This window comes from Moschus berezovskii, chromosome 18 (assembly GCF_049115385.1).
Source record: "Moschus berezovskii isolate FMDL1 chromosome 18, NW_MosBer_1.0, whole genome shotgun sequence".
NCBI classification, from domain to species: domain Eukaryota; kingdom Metazoa; phylum Chordata; class Mammalia; order Artiodactyla; family Moschidae; genus Moschus; species Moschus berezovskii.
In genome coordinates, this window is record NC_142477.1 from 45,760,986 (window position 1) to 45,775,667 (window position 14,682).

The 14,682-nt window shown below is 37.0% G+C and overlaps 1 protein-coding gene across 4 annotated transcripts in view; it reads right to left on the reverse strand.

Moving 5' to 3' along the window:
- The window catches only part of C18H5orf34 (chromosome 18 C5orf34 homolog), a 33,779-nt gene that overhangs the window by 1,166 nt on the left and 17,931 nt on the right, over nt 1–14,682 (reverse strand). For all 4 annotated transcript variants that reach the window (XM_088827677.1, XM_088827676.1, XM_088827678.1 and 1 more), the window contains 6 exons: nt 11,338–11,429; nt 10,111–10,180; nt 9,296–9,466; nt 8,769–8,863; nt 7,121–7,219; nt 4,013–4,053 (listed from right to left, as the gene is read on the reverse strand). In XM_088827677.1, the coding sequence (XP_088683803.1) occupies nt 4,013–4,053; nt 7,121–7,219; nt 8,769–8,863; nt 9,296–9,466; nt 10,111–10,180; nt 11,338–11,429 (568 nt within the window). The remainder of the gene's footprint in view (nt 1–4,012; nt 4,054–7,120; nt 7,220–8,768; nt 8,864–9,295; nt 9,467–10,110; nt 10,181–11,337; nt 11,430–14,682) is intronic.

Consider the following 14,682-nt stretch of genomic DNA (forward strand, 5'->3'; position numbering starts at 1 on the left):
GAGGATGAGATGGCTGGATGGCATCACCAACTTGATTGACATGAGTTTGGGTAAACTTCGGGAGTTGGTGATGGACAGGGAGGCCTGGCGTGCCTCATGGGGTCGCAAAGAATCGGACACGACTGAGCAATTGAACTGACTGACTGAGGATTATGGAAAAATAAGAGGATAAAAGAAATTTAGATGAGTGGGGTAGGAATGCACAGAACAAAAGGTTTAACAAGAAAAAGAAGTAGGAATCCAGTCTAAGCTGGTAACAGGACGTTCCTGAGCTCACCTCCTCCCACAAACACTGAATCTACTCTACATACAGAGCAATTCTCACTGTCAGAAATGCAGGAACTACCCAAGTGACTGCTATACACTGAATGAACAAAACATCCACAATGAAAGAAATGGGTAAGAATGAGACAGGCTTTCACTATAAACCCCACCCTCAGCACAACAGGGGGGATTCACAATTGCCAGCTTCACCCTGAGGAGTAAAGGATTTGGACCCAAGATCTAATGCTTCAATTTTTTAAGACTTCCAAGTGTGGGACAGGCCCCTAAAACTCCTAGCTCTGAGCAGACAAACACTCATCTCCCAATCTTTCCCTAAAAGCAGCCTATCTGCTACTTTAGAAGCTTCTAGGACTTCCCTGGTGGTCCAGTGGCTAAAACACCACTCTCCCAATGCAGAGGGCCCGGGTTCCATCCCTTGTCAGGAACTGACAGGATCCCACATGCCACAGCTAAATATCCTACATGCTGCAAAAAAGATCAAAGATTCTGCATGCTGCAACTAAGACCCAGACAGATAAACAAATATATTTTTTTATTTATATTTATTTATTTTTATATTAATTTATACAAATAAATGTATTTTTAATAAGTTTCTAATTTAGCACACACCTAGGGGCAGAGTATGATCCCCCCAAGAGGAAGGCTGGCAGGCGATATCTCCATATTCCTTCTCTGGCCTACTCTAGGTTGTTTCTGTCTCCGTGGAAGGAGCTTATACACAACAGAAGATCAATGAAAAAAGCTGGCTTTTTTTTTTTTTTGCAAAGATAAACAAAATGAACAAAACTTTAGCTAGACTTATCAAGAAAAAAAGAGAACTCAAAATTACAACCAATACCATATAATACAAAGGATCATAATATACTATGAACAATTATAGACCAACATATTGGACAACTTCAAATAAGTGGATGGATTCCTAGAAACATACAACCCACCAAGAATGAATCCAGACCAACTGCTAGTAAGGAAACTGAGTCAATAATCAAACACCTCCCAACACAGATGCTTTCATTGGTGAATTCTACTAACTATTTAAACAGGAATACCAATCATTTCCAAAAAATAGAAGAGGAGAAAATACTTCAAAACTGATTTTATGAGGCCAGGATTACACTGATAACCAGAAACAGATAAAGACACTACAAGAAAAGAAAATTACAGGCCAATATCCCTGATGAACACAGATGCAAAAGTCCTCAACAAAACATTAGCAAATTGAATACAATATATTAAAATGGTCATACACATGATCAGGCAGGATTTTTTCCAGGGATACAGGGATGGTTCAACATATGAAAATACAATACACCACATGAAAAATGAAGGATAGAAGACATATAATCTCAATAGATGCAGAAAAACACTCAACAAACTGGATATAGAGGCAACATACTTCAACATAATAAAGCTCATATATGATTAGCCCAACATCCGCTGGATCATGGAAAAAGCAAGAGAGTTTCAGAAAAACATCTATTTCTGCTTTATTGACTACGCCAAAGCCTTTGACTGTGTGAATCAAAATAAACTGTGGAAAATTCTTCAAGAGATGGGAATACCAGACCACCTGACCTACCTCTTGAGAAACCTGTATGCAGGTCAGGAAACAACAGTTAGAACTGGACATGGAACAACAGACTGGTTCCAAATAGGAAAAGGAGTACGTCAAGGCTGTATATTGTCGCCCTGCTTATTTAACTTATATGCAAAGTACATCATGAGGAACGCTGGGCTGGAAGAAGCACAAGCTAGAATCAAGATTGCCGGGAGAAATACCAATAACCTCAGATATGCAGATGACACCACCCTTATGGCAGAAAGTGAAGAGGAACTAAAAAGCCTCTTGATAAAAGTGAAAGGGGAGAGTGAAAAAGTTGGCTTAAAGCTCAACATTCAGAAAACTAAGATCATGGCATCTGGTCCCATCACTTCATGGGAAATAGATGGGGAAACAGTGGAAACGGTGTCAGACTTTATTTTTGGGGGGCTCCAAAATCACTGGGGATGCTAATTGCAGCCATGAGATTTAAAGACGCTTACTCCTTGGAAGAAAAGTTATGACCAACCTAGATAGCATATTAAAAAGCAGAGACATTACTTTGCTAACCAAGGTCCATCTAGTCAAGGTTATGGTTTTTCCAGTGGTCATGTATGGATGTGATAGTTGGACTAAGAAAGCTGATCACCAAAGAATTGATGCTTTTGAACTGTGGTGCTGGAGAAGACTCTTGAGAGACCCTTGGACTGCAAGGAGATTCAACCAGTCCATTCTAAAGGAGATCAGTCCTGGGTGTTCATTGGAAGGACTGATGCTAAAGCTGAAACTGCAATACTTTGGCCACCTCATGCGAAGAGTTGACTCACTGGAAAAGACTCTGATGCTGGGAGGGATTGGAGGCAGGAGGAGAAGGGGACGACAGAGTGGCTGGATGGCATCACCTACTCGATGGACATGAGTTTGAGTGAACTCCAGGAGTTGGTGATGAACAGAGGCCTGGTGTGCTGTGATTCATGGGGTCGCAAAGAGTCGGACAAAGAGCGACTGAACTGAACTGAATATAGTCAACAGTGAAAAGTATACCACAACAAAAGATCCTCATGATGCAATGAAGATCCCACATGCTGCAGCTAAGGCCAGATGCAGCCAAGTACATAGACATTTTTAAAAAGAAAATAAAAATAATATTTTTATATATATATAAAAGACATAACGAGTGTTGGTAAGGATGTGGAGAAAAGAGAACCATTGTGTACTTTGGTAGAAATATAAATTGGTACAGCTACTGTGGAAAACAGTATGGAAGTTTCCTCAGAAAATTATAGAGAACTACCATATGATCTAGCAATCCCACTTCTGGGTATATATATCCAAAAGAAATGAAAACAGTCTACTGAAGAGAGATCTATCTGCACTCCTATGTTCACTTTAGCATTATTCATAGTAGTTAAAATATGGAAACAACCTATTGTTGTCCATTGTTGGATGAATGGATAAAGATGATTCCCACATATATATACACAATAGAATACTATTCAGCCATGAGAAAGAAGGAAATCCTGACATTTGCAACAACATGGATGGGCCTTGAAGGCATTTTGCTAAGTGAAATAAGTAGAGAAAGACAAATATCAGTACTATATGGTGTCACTCATATGTAGAATTTTTTAAAAAGTCAAACTCATAGAAACAGAATGCAGAGTAGTAGTTGCCAGGGGCTGGGTGGTTGGGAAAGAGGGAGAAGTTAGTAAAAGCATATAAACTTTCAGCTATAAGATGAATAAAGTCTGAGGATCTAATGTATAACATGATGACTGTAGTTGATAATATTGTGCTGTATGACTGAAGTTTGCTGAGAGGGTGGAAATCATATGTTCTCATCCCTTTTGTCCCCATGAAAAAGAGAGGTGGAAGATAAGTGATGCTTGGGTTAATTAAAAAGATAGTGTAATCCTTTCACAGTGTGTATGTGTGTCAGGTCACTGTGATGTACTATTTAAATACCTTACAGTTTTTTCAATTATACCTCAAAGAAGCTGAAATTTAAAAAAAAAATAATAGTAAATAAAAATCATACAGATTTTACAAAAGAAAGAAGTCAGAGACAGTTCTCAGTTATAATGTTAGAACATAATTATATAAGTGTGAAAGTCTCCATAGGCTAGCTTAAGCCTACAAGGGAAAGAGAGAACTTACGCAGGGCATTACATTATGCTCAAAGGATACAATTAAACTTCTGTATCTTTTCAAGTTCAGAAGTCACAGACCTGTGCCAAAAAAAAAAAAAAAAAAGGTTAATGCCAGTTGTCTGATTCTCTTATATTCACAATATTTCAAATAAGCATAGTTAATTTTTTTCATAAAGATTACAATTTTTAACCTATAAATTAAGAATTCTCTTTACATTGACTTTATTTAGCCACAGATCACCCTGACTCAACGGATAGTCTTTCACGAGTTAGGGGGGCTTCCCAGATAGTGCAGTGGTAAAGAATCTGGTTGCCAATGCAGAAGCTGTGGATTCGATCCTTGGGTCATGAAGATCCCCTGGAGGAGGAAATGGCAACCCACTCCAGTATTCTTGCCTGGAAAATTCCATGGACAAAGGAGCCTGGCGGGCTATAGTCCATAGGGTTGCAATGAGTCAGACACAACTGAGCGACTGAGGATGCACCCAAGCATGAGTAAGGCAAGTGAATAGAAATCCTCCATCCCGAGGACTTCTGAATTCAGTATAGAGGTTGGAAGGTAATGAGCCTTCCTGGTATAACTCAGTACTGATCTGGCATACCTTCTACTTTCTTCCACAAGGTTTACTCAAACTTTAAAAACCTACTAAAATCTCATCACTTTTATGAAAAAAAATGCTCTCTCCTTTGAATTCCTATACCATTATGTTAATTAATCATAAACTTCTTTGTAATGCCTTTTCTTGAACAATTTAACTTTTTAATCTTCATACCAAGATAGTTTCTTTGGAGAAAGGATCTTACATATATAGTAAGACCTCATTTATATGGAACTTTTAGGGAATGGATGGTCTCTAGAGCTAACTTTTTATACAATTGAATTAGGTGTCCAAACATAATTATTTTCTATTAAATTTATTCTGGAATAGACTAATCATTTCATCGTTTTCTTAAATGAAGTATACTAAACATTCTTTTCTCTTTGGCTTGAAGGGTTAACATATGAATACTGACTCTTACCATGTTCCATAGAAACAGACACTGGCAACCAGTATTGGGTAGAGGGCTGAATGCATACAAATCCAGGAGAACCTTTTATGTGTATGTGGCCTTTTCCCTCATCGCTAGATGAAACATGAGCACTGGCACACAACTAGAAAATAGTGTAACTGTACGAGCTCTCTGCAAAATTAATGAGGACATTCACATCTAAAGCATCTCTATTCAAGTCACTAGAAAAGTCTTTTCACAGTTCACAAAAGGGTATAAAGACTTGTCTGCTCTACTGACTTTATTATATACAATGGACCACATGCACCTTATCAACCTGCACTCTTTCTTTGTACTCCAGCCTATGGATGGAGAATAAGAGAGATCTATCATCATTTTAAGGATCTGTAGTAAAGACTTGGATGTGACTTACTCTAAAACCTGCTGGCTCTTCATTGCAAAACACACACTCCCTCCACCCTTTCACACACGAGAAACATTTTCTGGGTGTAAGCAAGAACACAAACTACCTTTAATGCTGTTGGTCATACGATAAGCCAATTTCTTATGAGATATCTCCTATTTTTTGACAAGTATCCTTATTAAAAAGTTGAAACCAGTAAGCTAATAATAGAAGTTGAGTTGGAAAAAAAATACTGAAATACAATTTAGGTAGTTGTTTATTATGTGACCTCTTCTCTTCCTTCAACCCTTTCACTTTTATAAGAAAACAAGAATCACAGTGCAGTCGTCTTAGGCTTTGCGAGGGGAATGGAGCTGTTGCACACACTGTATTTCCCTTCCCCAGTCCTCAATTTCTTGTCTCCCCTCCGCTCTGCGCTGCTTCTACCCATAGCTGCTTTCACCAATCTGTACTTCTCTCAACCGCTCAATTCTGTTTGTCTTGACAGCTACCCTCTTCTAAGCTTTCATACAAAAAGGCTAACATTTTACAAATTTTGACAGCTAAGCAATAATGAAGTAACCAATTTTATAGCCATGCACAATTTCCCTTTCTTCCCAACCATATTTTTTGCTAGCTACTGAGGAAACTTTTCTGTTCCTACATAGCTGAAGAGATGAACCAAAGCTGAATCCTTAAGATACCTGGATATTCAAATAACACCCACTGATTTGATTGTAGCTCTTTCTCCAAGTAACTCAGGAAAATGTTATCACCTTAATGTTTATATTTTTCACCACACTACGCTAAGTACCTTACAACTTAAGTTTATTTTTTGGCCATACCACATGGCATGTGGGATCCTCTTCAACCAGGGATTGAACCCACACACCCTGCAGTGGGAAGCATGGTGTCTTCCACTACTGGATGGCCAGGCAAGTCCACAACTTATTTAAATTTAAAGCTTCCTAAATTTTTCCTGGTATCCTTCTTTTGTAATATACACACAGTGACACTAACTTTCCCCAGTTTCTTTCTTCTTGTCATTTTTTTCCCATGTAGGAACTTATAATTCTGTGAAGTCTGAATTCCCCTTATAAGATCTATTCCTATCCATCAAGGTCACACTACACCCAAAAGACAAGTGTCTGCTCCACAAAAACTTCTTACTGTCTCTACAAGCCAAAATATCCTTTTTTATTTCTACACTTGCTTCCTCTCTAAATGTCTTAACTCCTTCAAAGCCCAGTTCCAGTCCTCTGCACACAGAAAGGCACACAGGAGGGACTGAAATCTTGCTTTATTTGTTGATTTGTCAATTAATTTGAGGGAGACCATTAATATAATAGAAATTATTTAAAAATCAAGTTTTTCTGAAAGCTTGTTAGTCAACATTTTATTTCCTTTAATATTACTAAAATATAAAAAAAAAACTCCTCTAAAGTTTTCTATAAAGTATCCAGGATGAATTTTTTACACTAAAAGAGTCACCTGTTTTGATATGAAGTTTTCAATGCAGTTTTCTGATCTTTAGATGAAACATACTATGATGAAATGTAATAAATGAGATATCCAATTAAAGATAAATTATTGTCAAGATTTAAGCTATCAAAAAAAAATCATACTGATTAAATATATTTAACTAAGAGAAAGTTTTCTTGGGAAGAAGAGTCAGTTTACCATTTAACATTTTAATTACTGAGGATTAGTTGGCTCTTATACATAGATTAAGTTTAAAATAAATATAAATACCAGCTTTCTTCAGGAACAGAAGATGAAGGATGTATGGGTGTTTCTTGCTGACTAATCTGGGTCAGCCTTCTGCACCATGATATTACTGTTGTCACATATCTAGATTGAACACATTAAGAGAGATGTTTGAAAAATGAAAATGTAGTTTATAAAAATCTTCAAAAAATTATAAAAATTATTAATTTGGGGAAAAAATTCTAAAGTAGGGCTATTTGAAAATTTTTTTTCATTGGTAAAAGAAAAAGACCAGTTTTTCTCATTCATCAGAAATAACTTACATTCATGATTAATAAAAATGAGATTTAAGAATCAGAACAAAGGTAACACTTAGATTTAATTCAAAGTTCAAATGCCTAAATTCTCCTTTTAGTTTCTAAAATAAAATGAGTTTCATTAAATTTTATCACAAAAATATCTCTACATATATGACTAAGTGAGCATTTTCTTTCTAAAATTTAAACCAGAACACACCTATTAACACACACGCACATTCATAATTATATATAACTCACTGAATATACAAAGTAAGTATCAAGTTCAATAAAATGAATGACCTGGAACGATTGGCTGAAATAAACAGTATACCTGCTAAATACAAATTTGCTTCTCTTTTGAGGCAAATTATTCAAACTACCAATAAATGTTGGAGCATTTAAATTAAAATGCAATAAATCCCAACAGGAAAATAAATTAAGAGGTAAAACAGCAGTTGTTTTGTGAGGATCTTCAAGTAGAATTGCTAACATGTCAAGAACATCACAAGAAGAATGATTATTATAACAAATTTCATAAGCCAAAAAAGAAAAAGCACGCTCATGAAAAAGCTGATTTCAATAATCTTCTCCATTAAAAAAAAATTAATTTATTTATCTGCTCTTAGTTTGCAGCATGTGGGTTCTAGTTCCCTGACAAACCCAGGTCCCCTGTGTTGGAAGCACAGAGCCTTAGCCACTGGACCACCATGGAACCCCTAATCTTCTCCATTTTAAGAATAATCATCAGCTAGTTTATTTCTCTTTATAAAAATATATGTAAGTTTTGCTATTTGTGACTGTAAACCTTATTTCAAATCGGTTAGGGGATTAATGGGCTTCCCAGGTGGCGCAGCGGTTAAGAATCCACCTGCCTATGCAGGAGATGCAGGAGACATGGGTTAGATCCCTGGGTTGGGAAGAGCCTCAGGAGTAGGATATAGCAACCCACTTCAGTATTCTTGTCTTGAAAATTCCACGGACAGAGGAGTCTGGAGGGTTACAGTCCATGGGGTTGCAAAGAGTCGGACACGACTGAGCATGCACACACTAGGGGATTAATTAGTTAATTCATTAACACAGCTGACCACAGTCCAACCTCCATAGCAAGCCAGTTATAACATATTTATTTTGAAAAATCACTAGAATACAAATGGAAATGATTAAAGCTGACCTGATCTATTTAGTTATGCTAGAGGACAATATAATTGTAAACTGTGAAACCTGCTGAAATCACTTCAAGCCACATGGAAAAACTAAAAGTATATATATAATATTTAAATGTTTATATGCTTCCTCTTGGTCTAAAACTAAGTTAAATAATATAAATGCCTCCTCCATCTAAAAGGAAGTTATTTACTAACACAAAGTTATTCTTTTTAATTGCTTTTCAGTACCTTTCATATGGTCTGGGATGTTGAATTTGAATTAATTGCTTTTGTCCATCAGGAAAAGTTAACTTACACCAGCCTAAGGTGAGACCTCGATTTACCTGAAGAAACAAGGAGGAATTATTATTATTATTTATTATTCTAGAACTGAAAAGCAAAACAAAACCTCCTTCTTACTTAATTTTCAATTAAGAAGTAGATGAATCATTAAAACTTTATTTTGACTAACTTAAAAGTTATATTTTACAAGGGATATGGATATTATTTAACTACCCCTCTTATACAGGTAATTATCAAAAGAACAAAAATACTAATCCTTTTCTCTATAATGAAGTTACCTTTATAAAAATGAAGATTTGTCATACCTTTGATTTTTGACAGGAAATCCAATGAGCTTAGTAAAGCCTCTTGACAGATTTTATACTTCAAAAAATAAACTGAGATAGTGTAGAGTACATCATGTTTTCTTTGTACTATTTCCACAGATTAAAAAAAAAAACGATAAAAGAAATTTCAGCCTGAAGTATAATTACCTGTCTATTTTCAATAAAAGAGCCAAAATTCCAATTCAGGGTTAAAGTAATGCCATCTAAAAAGATAGCATGTACTTTGTCATCTGAGTATGCAAGAAATCTTCCCACGCCGGGCATGAACGATTCTCTCAAAAGCAAAGGCAGTACACTGCTGTCATTTATCCCAGGTACCTAAAACCAGAAAATAAAAACAGCAGGAAATAGAGTTATGCACTAACAAGACTGAGATGATAAATGAACTCTGAGGCAACTTCAGATTCTCATTCAGAAGTTGAATATTGCAGAATCCTTAGGCATGTTCTGACTTTTCCGGAAGTGGCTATCCAAGAGTCCATATAAGCAGATTAAGTTCTAGTACCTTTGGAAAGTCACCATTCTGCTAAAGTTTACATAGAAAATAGACAAAGAATAGGAACTACAGCAACATAGAAATTTATAATCAAAGTAGTATAAATACAGAAATCAAGGTCTGAGAATCACTTTCTCCAAGTCACCATTAAAAAAAACTTATTTTTACAGTTATGAACATGAGAGTAGTGTAACATGTTTTAAAAGAACTGTTTTTACATACTTCAAATCCAATCAAGTCCCCCGCCCTTCCCCCTCTACTAAGAAGAAACAAAAACAAACTATATACAGTAAAAGCATAATACAACAGACCAATTTTGTAGTGCTTATTAAGTGGATTTTTTAATAAACCAGTATTAATGTGACAACAAATTTCTCACGTGACTTGGATGAAAGTAATTTGAACTTATAAGTATATACACAAATAACAAAATGATTAAAAACATCTTGCTTTTAAAATAAGATACCATTTTCCAGCAGCATATACGATAGTTATGGCTTAAAGAGAGCCTCATCTTGGCACAGTGCTGAAGAATTCTGTGAACAAGAAAAATACTTAGACATTTGCAAATATTGTCGTTTTCCAATTCTAGCAACCCATTCTCACTGCTATACAACTTGAGGCAAATAACTCATTTCTACAAAAATATGTTTGGACCTCTTTTCTTCCTTAAGCCCCTAAAAGGGAACTACTATTGTTGCTTCTCTTTGTGCTAATCTTACACAGTTAAGGTTATTCCTCTAATTTTTGGCAATGAAAAGAATTCAAATGGTGAGAATTTTCAAAATTTGCTCTTTTTAAGGAATGACAGACGCACAGCACATGAAAAGTTTGGTATAGACTAGAAGGCAATGGCAAGCCACTCCAGTACTCTTGCCTAGAAAATCCCATGGATGGAAGAGCCTGGTAGGCTGCAGTCCATGGAGTCGCTAAGGGTCAGACAGGACTGAGCGACTTCGCTTTCACTTTTCACTTTCCACTTTCACACATTGGAGAAGGAAATGGCAACCCACTCCAGTGTTCTTGCCTGGAGAATCCCAGGGACAGGGGAGCCTGGTGGGCTTCCGTCTATGGGGTCACACAGAGTCGGACACGACTGAAGTGACTTAGCAGCAGCAGCAAGGGTGGTGGGGATGTGAATCAACTGTCCCTGAAAATCAAATGACCAATTCTGCTCCTTCAAATCTACTTTGGAAGTTGCTTACACATAAGTCTATAAAAACAATTTAGTTGAACAATCCACTTTCATCCCTCTAGGCACCACAGACTGATTAATTAATTAAAAAACACATAAGCCAGAGAACCAAGCTACAGTTCGTCTTCTGTTCACTCTCAGAAATCAAGATCACTTCTAGGACAATAAGGAAGTATGACAATTTAACAGTATCCTCACACCTTCAGCTTGATACCAAGGAACAATAATGACGCCACAAGGACCCAGAGAAAAGGCACATGTTTCCTACTAGCAGTTGCTCACCACATATGGATGTTTCTCCATATTCAAAGCCAGAAGCACTCTTATAATGACATTGCAAACACTTTATTTTATAAATGATGAGACCAGAAAAGCTGACAGATTTTACTAGACATTTCTCCTATACCTATCAATTCTTAACCTTATCCTAAGCACTAGAAAATGCATCATGTTTCTCAGACATACAATGCTGAATTCAGTTGAATAGAAAGCACTTACCTGGTTGCCTGTTTAATTAGAGAACTCACAGAAAATGGACTTCCTGGATGATCTGGAGGAAGGTTATTTACTGCATAAGTTTTCTCTTCTCTCTGAAAATTAGTTTAAGATTTAAAAAAAAAAACCCAAAAACCTCAATAATAAAATTTGGCCATTATTACTTAGCTGTTTTTTTCTTGAAATATTTATCTACATAGTGACAAGGCAAGCAGTTATTTTAACTTAATCAAAAGCCCATAAAAGGTAAATTTTAAAGGTATTTTATGATGCTTTTCTACTTTCCCAATTTTTTAAAGTCTAAAATTCCTCCTATCAAAACTCATCCTATATAAAAATTACAGTCTAATAGCCTATAACTTACTGCTCAATTTAAATCTTGGCTATACTCAAATTAACAAACTAATTTCTCTGTGCATTAATAGGAAACCTACTATATAAGTGCCCTTTTCTCTTTTTGTTCTGTTCCGTCGCTCAGTCGTGTCCGACTCTTTGCGACCCCGTGGACTGTAGCCTACCAGGCTTCTCCGTCCATGGGATTCTCCAGGCAAGAATACTGGAGTGGGTTACCGTTTCCTTCTCCAGGGGATCTTCCCGACCCAGGGATCAAACCCGGGTCTCCCGCATTGGAGGCAGACGCTTTAACCTCTGAGCCACCCTGGTGGCACTTACTATATAAGTGCCCTTTTCTCTTTAGATATACCCAAAAGGCTATTGTATAAGCTTACAGAACTATTTTAATTGAATGAATATATCATTTTGTCATTAAAAAAAATTATTTATTTGGTTGAACCAGGCCTTTGTCGCTGCAGGCAGATCTTTAGTTGCAGCATGTGTGATCTAGTTCCCTGACCAGGGATCAAACTGCACTGGGAGCACCGGAGTCTTAGCTACTGGACCACCAGAGACATTCCCATTTTGTTGTATTTTATTAATGGAAGAACAATTGCTAGTTTGGGTAAGATAATAAGATAATATTATTATTTACAGGCTCAACTTCTTGAATTAGAAAAATAATGTTTTTTGTTATTCCTTTGAATAAATAAATATCACAACAGCAACAAGTAGCATTTATTAAACAGATACTAGGTGCTGGGTGCTATGCTATGTAGTTTGCAAAGGATTATCTCATTTACTCCTCAAAAAAATCATGAGAGAGATATGAACCTAATGCTGGAGGGCGAAGTAGCAGTAGAGATCTGAACTAAACCACAGGAGAATGTAGCTCATACTTTACTACCAGTGAGAGAAGATAGGCTTTGAAGTCAGACAGAGCTGGATTCATTTCACAGGTGTGCCACTCACTAAACTACAGTGCTGGGCAGGTTAGACAAACTTTTGTAAGCCTCAGTGCCCACAACCTATGAAACAGAATACTACCTATGATCCAGATTGTCCCAAGAATTAATGAAATAATGCATTTACAAAGCACCTGGGACAGAATTTAGTCTATAGTAGGTAGTCAAAAAAGTCTCTCCTCGTTTATCCTGGACTATAGACTCAAGTATCTAAGTCTCTACTGGATATCACAAAGACATTTCAGCTTCAACATGTCAAAAGTGAAATTACCTTCACTTCAAAATCTGCATTTTCTCCCCCTGCTTCTTGGTTTTCATTAATAATTTCAATAGTGTTATACTTAATGTTGGTCTGCCCGGCTAGAATGGAGCTCCGTGAAGCCAGGGGCTTTATCTGTTTGCTGACTTCAGTATGTGCTGTGCTTAGTCGCTCAGCCATGTCTGACTCTTTGTGACCCCCTGGATTGCAGCCCGCCAGGCTCCTCTGTCCATGGGGATTCTCCAGGAAAGAATACTGGAGTGGGTTTCCATGCCCTCCTCCAAGGGATCTTCCCAACCTCAGTATCTACTAACACAGTGTGCTAAGTCACACGGTAGGCACGGTATCTATCGCCCTTCAATTATTTATGTTTTTCTCTGTTGGATACTGAGTCCTTTGAAGGTGCTTATCTTTCCCACTGCTCTATTTCATCAATTCTAAAATGCTTATTTTTCACAATTTAACGTCTCGGAAATAAAGACACATCTTATAATTATGAGTTTCTTCCAACTGCTATCATGAAGTTGGGAACGAGATATAATAGAATGTAAATATTTTATGGACATCTCTTGGTAAGACCAAAAAGTGCCATCATCAATACACTTTAGGTTTAACAAGTTTTTGATTTAATCTAGTTCCTGGTACCCATACTCATTGATTAATTCAATAACTTGGCATTATTTTCAACTCCCTCCTCGTCCCCAATATCCCATCAGTCCTTAACATTTCTTGGGTCCATTCTTATCTTTCCCTTCTCATGACCACTGTCTGGCCCTCACACTTTCTTGTCTGCACTACTACAAATGTCTTCTAACTGGTTCTATATCTTGAAGTGCACCACCTCTTCCTCACCTCAGTTCATCTTCCTCTGAAAACATCTAACAAAAACAGGATGTCACTTCCCTACTTAAATCCTTCAGAGGCTCTCTGAAAGCAATGCCCCATTTATGAACTGGCCCACCTTAGGGTCTAATCTCTTCTCTGGACATTTCCCCTACTAGCCTACCTCTGTTTTCGTCTGCTACAACCTACCACAGCATTTCATTTCTTTCAATACTCAATACTCACCCCCAGACTCTAGCCTCCACTCAAATGACATTTATCTACCGTTCTATGCACTAGCAAAATAGTGTATTGAACAAGACAAGGGTTACCTCTAGGTGGGTATCAATCAATATGAAAAGGTCACAAAGTACAAAATGCCCCAAGAAGAAAAAAGAGGAAGGTACCCTGATAGGGAGTGTTAGGAGTAGCTTCTTTAATTTGGACAGTCAGGAAAAGCCTCCTTAAGGTGACACTTATAGAAATTCTAATGACAGGAAGCCAGCCAGCCAGAACTAAGCAAAGACAGTGTTCCCTTAGCTATATGCTCCTAAACTCTGCCCTCTTCTGCATAACTCCTCCTTTAGAATGATAAACCCGAGCTTAGCAGAGACTTCCTCCAGAACGCTTTTCTGGAGCCTTGGAAACTGGTCAGGTACCCCTCCTTATGTGGTCACAAAGCACCAAGGTTTTATCTCTATGGAAGTACTTACATTGTGAGTCCCTGTCAATCTTTCCTCTTTAATTTTTTAATTATATAAGCAATGATACATTACTATATTTTGGGAGGAGGAGAGGGAAAGAGTTAAAAAATATAAAATTTAAGTCCCTCCTGACTTCTCCCTCACCAAATCCCAGACTCCTCACCAAAAGTAACCACTTCAGGTGTTTTTATCTGCCCAGACCTTAATCTGTGCACTTACACAGGTGTTATATACACAGTAATATAATTGGGTTTAGAGTTTGGTT